This window comes from Alexandromys fortis, unplaced genomic scaffold (genome assembly GCF_014885135.2).
Source record: "Alexandromys fortis isolate MF-2015 unplaced genomic scaffold, M_Fortis_MF-2015_v1.1 scaffold_219, whole genome shotgun sequence".
Taxonomy (NCBI): domain Eukaryota; kingdom Metazoa; phylum Chordata; class Mammalia; order Rodentia; family Cricetidae; genus Alexandromys; species Alexandromys fortis.
Genome location: NW_026068092.1, coordinates 119,696 through 128,271, shown reverse-complemented (window position 1 = coordinate 128,271; position 8,576 = coordinate 119,696). Strand labels below are relative to the sequence as shown.

General features: G+C 49.2%; 2 protein-coding genes across 4 annotated transcripts in view; one reads left to right on the top strand and one right to left on the bottom strand.

Moving 5' to 3' along the window:
- Positions 1–1,004: 1,004 nt before the first annotated feature.
- Mrpl40 (mitochondrial ribosomal protein L40) lies at positions 1,005–6,638 on the bottom strand. 2 transcript variants are annotated; one of them, XM_050122898.1, is made up of 4 exons: positions 5,251–5,452; positions 4,567–4,650; positions 2,454–2,612; positions 1,005–1,444 (listed from the first exon to the last, which is right to left on the bottom strand). In XM_050122898.1, the coding sequence occupies exons 1-4, from the start codon at positions 5,301–5,303 to the stop codon at positions 1,120–1,122; spliced, it is 621 nt and encodes a 206-aa protein (XP_049978855.1). In that variant the 5' UTR covers positions 5,304–5,452; the 3' UTR covers positions 1,005–1,119. The 2 variants fall into 2 exon arrangements, 1 of the variants encoding a protein (XP_049978855.1); XR_007588835.1 differs by lacking the exons at positions 1,005–1,444; positions 4,567–4,650 and having other exon boundaries at positions 2,464–2,612; positions 5,251–6,638.
- Positions 6,195–8,576, top strand: part of Hira (histone cell cycle regulator) — a 111,614-nt gene continuing 109,232 nt past the window's right edge. For both annotated transcript variants that reach the window (XM_050122896.1, XM_050122895.1), the window contains exon 1: positions 6,195–6,327. In XM_050122896.1, coding sequence (XP_049978853.1) covers positions 6,291–6,327 — 37 coding nt within the window. In that variant the 5' untranslated portion in view covers positions 6,195–6,290. The remainder of the gene's footprint in view (positions 6,328–8,576) is intronic.

The window sequence follows — 8,576 nt, the reverse complement described above, 5'->3', positions numbered from 1 at the left end:
TTTTTTTTAGTTTTTCGAGACAGGGTTTCTCTGTAGCTTTGGAGCCTGTCCTGGCACTAGCTCTTGTAGACCAGGCTGGCCTCGAACTCACAGAGATCTGCCTGCCTCTGCCTCCCGAGTGCTGGGATTAAAGGCGTGCGCCACCACCACCCGGCTCAAGCCAAAGCCTTTCTGCAGCTGCATGGAGTCACTAGGAGAAATGGAACCATACTGTCACGGGGCTTGTACAAGGCCAAAACCTTCTCACTAAAATTCACATGTTGAAGCCCTAGCCCCTGGCACCTCAGGGTGTCGAGACCATTAGGTTTGCTGTATGGAGACATGAATAGTGCCTTAATAAAATGATAAAACGAGGACTGAAAGACACCTGTGAAGACAAGGAGGTTGCCTGCAAACCAAAAGGCGGCCTCAGGAGACACTGCAGCGTGGGGAGTTCCAGAAAAGGTTTCCACTGTGGAAGCTGCCCACGCCCTGGTATTTTTTACAGCAGCTGGAACAGAAGACTACATTCACTAGTTCTGTGCTTTGGTTTTGTTTAGCAGACAGGGTCTCAGACTATACCTTAGGCTAGCTGCAGTCTTCCCAGTGCTGGACTCCAGGAATAATCCAGATAATTACAGTAACTGCAACAGTCTCAGCCAGGTCTCCTTCTCTTCTGGAGGCCAGAGCAGCTGTCCCTATCATGTTCCTGGCGTGTTCCACTCTCGAAAGTCCACCTCCTCACATTAAAACCCAGAGAAACTCTGTAGCTATCCCACAGCAAGGCCCAGCTTCTGGCACGCCTGCCCAACAGGCACAACCTGCATCATTTTTACCTCTGGTCCTTTGGGTTATTTTGTGCCTTCTGCAAATAGTTCAAGACACAACCAAAGTTTTTATTTATTTTTAAGCCATATTTTCCTCACTGGAGGGCCAATGTTGTCTTTCTGCCATTGTTTTACCAGCATCTGAAAATCCCACCCAACCTTAGGCAAATTCATTTAGATTGAAACAAAAGACAGAGGTGCCTTTGATTACATTTTATTTGGTATCAGGCTGTATCATCTGTGGAAAATAGACTTCAGCTTGGTCATTCTGACTCCCAGGGCCAGCATCTTCTGAAGATAGCAGTTTTCAGTTTTATTTTTTGAATTCTATTTGTGTGTATACCTTGGTGATGTCATTGTACCTGCCTTCAGGGGCCTGGTAGTTAGAGATTGGTGGCGTGTGATGTGGCCCTTCTTTCTCAAAGGGAAACAGGCTGCAGTCCCGCTTCACGGCCTCGGCATAGAGCTCTGGAGACTCAAGCTTCAGTTCCTGAAGTGCTTCCTGCTGGGCTTCCAGCATGGCTTGGATGGCGTCCCTCTCTGCCTCATGCTCCTGCTTCTTGTACAGTGCCCACCTCTTCAGCAAGAGAGCTCTCTGCTCACTCTCCTCGGAAGAATGCTCCTCCTGAAGTCGCTGTCTGTGAAAACACAAGTCCAGAGTCGTGAGGCTGAGCAGTACTGATCCTGCAGCAGAGGGACCCTTGTGACCGCACACGACTTCTGACCCTGCAGCAGAGGGACTCTTGTGACCACACATGACTTACTGACCCTGCAGCAGAGGGACTCTTGTGACCACACATGACTTCATTGCCTACTAGCAGGTACTGCCTTGGCACAACCAGGGCTCAGGAAAATAGTAAATTTGGGGGTAAATTAAGAATGTAAAGGCTGGAGAGATGACTCAGAGGTTAAGAGCATTTTCTGTTCTTAGAGACCAGAATTTCTTTTGCAGCCCCAGAATTAAGTGGCTTACAGATGCTTATAACTCCATTTCTAGAGGATCTGCTGCCCTCTTCTGGCCACTAAGATACCTGCAGTCACATGAACATAAAACACACATACGTACACATGAATAAAAATATATCTTAAAAAAAAAAGAAAGAAGAACACAGTGTAGGACATGGAAGCAGCTGCTGTCCACTAGCAGAAAGAGCACACTCTGAGAGAACTATGATACCACTGTTTCTGCCCCAGGCAAAGCCTCCTTTTGGTGAAACAAAAACCAAAATCTCAGAGACAAGTGCCCATTTGGTCCTAGAAGCCCACAAAGCACCAGCGCTTCCCAACTTTTTCAGGAAAGCGTGAGGTACCTGCTAAACTTGCAACACACACCAACTATGAACATTTGTAGGTGAGGCTCTGAGTTTTCTACAGTGCAGCAGGTTGAGAGTGAGGGAGCCAATGCCTATATCATAAGTCACAGTCAACATTCATGGACATGAACAACAGGACCCCTGGAGCAAAGCTGATCCAAACTCCCTTGAGTGTCTGTCTCCAAATCCCCAAAACCACAATCAAGACGAAAAGGACTCCCACCTGGGCCAAGTCGGCCCGACTCACCTGTTCCCAGCAGAGAAGAACTTCAGTCAGAACTACTTGAGGGAATTCCTTTGCATTAAGGATGTCAACCCAGATGAGAACCTTTACCTTGATTTATCCAAGAATCTCACAGGGGTGATAAAATCTTCAATGGGAATTAGTTCTTGGTTGGCCTTTTCCAGTTTTCGAATCCTCCTTTTCAAGCGATCCTTTGCTGCTTGGTCCTTTTTAGGATCTACCTTCTTCTTCTTCCGTAGTGGTTCTGCTCTAGTGGATAGGAAACAAACATTCAGTGCTTCCACTTCAACCTCAGGATGGACACGATGCTGAATAAAGTGCCTCACACGTGTACCAGATGCCCTGAGAAGGAGGTGTCCACAGTCCTGACTCCAGGAGCCTAGTGACCGGTTTTAGCCCATTGTTTTTGTGAGGACTGTAGGGATCCATCAACTCTAGGAAGCAGCACGAAACTACAGGTATTTATTAAGGGGAGGTGTTAATTTTTCTTTTAAAGACACATTCCCACATAGCCCTGACTTGCCTTGAACTAGCTATGTCCTCGAACTCTGATCCTACTGTCTCTACCTCCTGACTGCCAGGCTAGTCATTTTCTACCATTCCTGGTATTATGGTACTCAAGATTAAACTGAAGGCTTTGTGCACGCGAGGCAAGGAACTGGGCTACATTCTTAGCTTGGAAGTTGTCAGTCTGTGCTTCAACACACAGATACCTTGAAACCTCCTGAGAAGTGAACTTACTGAACTAAAATCTACTTATTGAAATTAATAAAAAGCTCATTCACATTTTAAATGAATCTGTGTTCTAAAATATGCTCTAAGAATTAAAGAGAGCTGGGCAGTGGTGGCACACGCCTTTAATCACAGCACTCAGGCAGAGGCAGGTGGATCTCTGTGAGTTCAAGGCCAGCCTGGTTTACTGGTTACGTAGAGAAACTCTGTCTCAGAAAATAAAAAGAAAAAAAAGAATAAAAGAGGATAGTAAAAGTGACTGGCCATGTCTTTATTCACTTCTCAGAATTTGCTACCAATTTCTGGGGTGTTAAGATGACTCAATCACTTAAGTGATTAAGACTTGCTGCTCTGGACTACTGAGACCTCAAGAACAATGGCAATGGGTTTTTGATCCTACTGTACCTATTGGTTTCGTGGGAGCCTAGGCAGTTTCGTGGAGGCTCACCTTACTAGACCTGGATGGAGGTGGGTGGCCCTTGGACTTCCCACAGGGCAGGGAACCCTGACTGCTCTTTGGGCTGACGAGGGAGGGGGACTTGACTGGGGGAGGGGGAGGGGAAGGGGAGGCGGCAGTGGGGAAAAAAAAATAAAAGACCCAGAAGCTGAAAAAAAAAAAAAAAAAAGACTTGCTGCTCACTCTTGGTTCCCAGCACTCACATGGTGGCTTATAACCACCATTAATTCCAGCTCCAAGGGGTCTGGCACCTTCTTCTGGCCTTTGTGGGAATGACATGCAATGTACACCCATACATACAGACATAACACATTAAAAAAAATTCCATGCCCTGAAGCTGGCAATTATCTGGTTTGCTTTTAGGAACACATCTCTAAGACATAATTTGCCACTAGGAATAAACAAATCTGGGGTTGGAGAGATGGCCTAGAAGTTAAGAGTGCTTGCTGCTTTTGAAGACTGGAGTTTGGTTCCCAGCTCCCAGCGCCCACATCAGGGGCTCACAGATGCCTGTAACTCTAGGGAGGGTATCTGTAACTCTGTCTGGCCTCTGAGGGCACCTGAAAACATGTGTGTATACATATGACTGGTACATACACATAAATAAAAGGAAACATAAAAAAAATCAGCAAACCCTTTAGCATTAAAATCAACTAAATCAAGTCCCAAGGAAGCATCCAAAGTACCCAGAGGAACTATTTTTAGTCTTTGAACCTTCTGCCCACTCAGAATCAGAATGAGCAGGAAAGAGCAAGGAAAGAGATACAGAAGTTAAGATGTGTCCTTTAACACACACAAGACTCCTCAAAGCTAACTGCTATTATTTAAACTACTTTACTACACATAAGCAATAGCAATATATGCTATTATAGTACAGCGTGTTGAAAGGACACAGGCATCTACCTATATTTAACTGTAGATGGATCTGCTAACCAAAGATTGGGCAGTCTTACTTTGTTTTGGTCATATGCATACATGTGTTTCTCACACCCCAAGGGTCATGTTGAATTTTACCTCATGGGGATGAGTTCCCAGAAGGACAGCAAGGAAGCTCTTTGGTGGGTGTGTCTGGTCTGTGTCTGGCAGATTCCAGAGATCCTGAAGGAAAGAAGGCTATCTATAAAGATCTGACCGGGGAAAGAGAAGGCACATACACATAACCACAGGGCTCTCCGAAATCTGGAAGGCAGTTGTATTTTTTTTTTTTTCAGACAAAAGTCTCCGTAATTCTGGCTATCCTGGAACTTGAGGCAATTCTCTTGCCTAGGCTAATCCACCATATCTAGCTCACTTGTATTAGGCCAGCAAGATCAAAGTGAGGACTTTTCCAAACTTCGTTTCGCCCCTACTTGCTCCAGCAGGATTTTTTTCTTTTTTTAAGTAGGGTCTAATACAGCCTGGGTTGTGCTACGCAGCTGTTGATGACCTTGAATTTCTGGACAAGCTCTGCCTTCACAGGCCTGGAATTGCAGGCGTGTGTCGCCACGCCCAAGTTTTTTGTGGAGCTAGGACGGCGCATGAAGGCTCCAGACTCGGTAGGCAAGTAGTCTGTCTACTAAGCTACATTCCCAGCTCGGATTTTCATTCGCAACAGACGCGAGCAACTCAGCCCAGAAATAATCTGCGAGCACCACAGCAGCGCCAGTGCAGAGCCCGCGCACGCGCCCTGGCCACTTCGCCACCCGTGTCGGCACTCACCAGCTCCGCGGCCGCAGAGCTCGCGCAGCACACAGCATCGCAGCGGTAGCCATAGCTTTTCACGCCACCCGTCGGCGGGCAACTTACGGCAGCGCGCCCCTGGGCGGTCCGAACTGTTGTACCGAGTAGGGTCAGACAGGCCGCGGCCCGGAACTCGCCGGTCCGCGATTCGGAGAGGCGGGCCCACCCTGGCCCCGCCCCCGACGCAGCCCCGCCCCTGGCAAGCGCGCCTCTCTTCGCAGCGCCCTGCGGCTGCTGTTCCGCCTCCTGCTGGTGCTGCTGTACAGCCTGCAGTCTTGCCCAAGTGTCTCTTGTGCCTTTGTGGCTGCTTTCTGCTCCGCCTGCCCTATGTGTTCACGTCTATGCAAACACCCCAATTAAACGCGCCCGTCTCGTCCCTTGTATCCCTCCACCAGACTAGCTCTTTTCTGCATCCATTCGAGCCCAGGACCACTGCTGTCTGCCGCTAGCGGCTTGCTGGCGCCGGCCCGGATGCAGCTCAAGAGATGCTCAATAGCGCGTGTTGAGGGATGACGGAAGCTAGTTACTAAAGTGGACTCGGAGCTGCGGAGGTAGAGTTAGAGACCTGGACACTACCCTGGCCCCGCATCGTCGGGCGGCATGCGGCCCAACCCGTCCACACCGAGCCTCACCAGCGACCGCGCCAGTGTCAGACCCAAAGCGGAGTAGCCCAGCGCTCCCCCTGCCTGCCAAAGAGCCGAGGCGGGCCCGTCCGCGTAGGGAGCGGTTTCCCGCCGGGGCGATTTGGCAGGTGCGCGCCGTGACTTCCGGCGTTGCCCCGGAGCCGCCGGAGGAGGAGCGGCGCAGGGGATGCGGCTGTGGCGGCGGCGGCGGCGGCCGAGCGCAGGAGGCGGCTGTGGCGGCGGCTGGGGGCGCGGGCCGGCGATGGCGCGGCGGCGCTGAGGGCAAGGGTGGGCGGCGGCCGGAGGGCGGGCGGCGCGGGAGGAAGCAGCAGCGGCTCCATGGCCCAGGCGCGCTGAGGGACACGGTTCTGGCCTCAGCCCGGCGGCGGCCGAACAATGAAGCTCTTGAAGCCAACCTGGGTCAACCACAATGGTGAGTGCGCGCTGGAGTCGTGGGCGGCCGAGCCTGCATCGGGGTGGTGTCTGGAGTTGGCTTGCGGCGCGCGCAAGCCCTGCCTGCCTTGCCCGGACGCCGGTGCCGGGTGCTGGAGCTGCAGAGCGGGCGGGAGCAGACTTTGTCCTCGGCTCCGAGATACCGGCGAGCCCGGGCACGTGCTTCGGGCTGGTTGCGGCCAAGTCCGCCTTCGCCCCAGGCATGGCGCTGAGTCCTGCGCCGCCCACCCCTAGTCTGGAGTGCCTGGCGCCTGGCTTCTGTGAGCCAGCCTGGGTACCGGCCTGGTGCTGCCACCCGGCTTCACCGTCCAATGTGTGCTCGGATGGTTGTAGTGAGTATGAAACTGGGCGACATCCCCCTTGTGGCCTTTCGGTGGCTTTTTGGAGATATAGACTGCATGAGAGACTGATTGCACTACCGCTTCTGAGGCCTGAAGCTGATGACAGTGCCCCCACTCGGGCTCTTGTGGTCCTGGGAAGGGCCTGGGCGCAGGGTCCTTTGGAGGGCCACGAAGGAACCACATTTAATGCAGGGTCGGGGCTTCAGCGTGACTAAGATCGGGGCCCGTAGTGCACAGGTTATTCTAGGAGACGAGCGACTTTGGATGTGTGGTAGTGACTTTAAAGAACGGGCTCACACTCCTGGTCGAGGTGGCTGATGCAAAGCAGCCGGTAGCATCCAGCTTTGTGGAGAACTACTTGCCCTGCCTAGCGGAGAAGAGCTAGAGCTCTCTGCCAGCTGTTAGTACTTAGTCTCTGGAAGCATCCGAAGGACGCAGTGGGAAGCGGCCACTCTCTACCCAAAGCGAGAAGAATCCCCCCGATACTGCCTTAGTTCCTCGTTTCTACTTTATAGTACATCTAGAGGGAGCTACAGTTTTTTTTTCTTTTTTCTTTTTGTAAAGCAAGAGGAGTAGATGCATATTTCTTTTTTTAAAAACCCACGTGGTCTTTTCATTTTGTATTTGGTTCGGGAAGCTTTTCACTCCTACAGCCAAACATCTGCTTTTTGGGTCACAAGCAAGAAGAGTGGTGCTCTGCACTTCACAGTATCATTGTGAAGTTCATCTAAGAACAGAGACATTAAAGTTCTTAGCCTAGAAAGCGCATTAGAGATCTAAGTGAAGGGGAGTGGAAAGAATATTACCAAAATACATTGTATGATTTTTTAAATTAAAAATATTGAAGCGATAATGTTTATTAGTGATAAAAATGTTGAGACTTAAGCAAATTTCTGTTCTTTTAAAATCTAAAGGCACCCTCCCTCTCTGTCTTGGGGAGGATGCTGTTGTGAGTCACTACTAAGCCGGCCTTTAAAGATGGCAGTGGTAGTGGAAGCTGCTTGCTAGCCAGACCCTGAATGGTAGTAGATAGTAAAGCCAGTTTCCTTTGAACGAAGGGCCCCACTGCGCATTGGAGGCAATGCATGCTTGTACTTCCTGTCTTTCTTATTTAGCCGTCTAGTTTCCTGCCTCTCTATACAGCGTGAACATACTTTTCTCTGGGATCTGAGAGTTCAGAGAGGGGAGGAAAAGAGAGCTGAAGGTTTTCTAAAAGATGGCAGGGTATCCATTTAGACAAGGTAGCTTGAAGAGGTTAAAGGCAGAGAGAGAAGTGTTTGTTGGTCTTCATTTTTGTGGTCCAGTACTAGAGAAACCTCTCACACAGGATTTCTCAGCCCCAGCACGATGAATGTTTTCGTCACACAACTGTCTTAAGGGCTATCCTATGTATTGTGTGATCCTTACTTAGATGTCAGCGTTGTCCACTACCATAACTGCCCTTAACCAAAAATATCTGACATTCCTGATGTCCACCTTTTAGCCCAGATCACCTCCACTTGAGATGTTCTGGCCTATGGTTATTAGCATGTTAGTAAATCTTGACATTGTCATATTGCGGTGAATTTTGCCTTGGATGTGGATTTAGACACAATTCAAGATAATATCGTTTACTAGTTAAAGATTCTTTAAATTTACTAATTCTAGGCTTTGGTAAAATCATGTAAAAAAGACATATTTCTTCAGCTTGTACTCTATATAAATGATTGGCTCTGAAGTATGATGTAAAATAACAGTGTCTGTTGTTTATATTGATGTTAAATGGAGTACACTTTACATGAATACAGTTTTGAGATGTAATCCTATTGACTATATTTATTTATTTATTTATTTATTTATTTTTGAGACAAGGTAGCCCTGACTATTCTAGAACTCACAGAGATCCTTC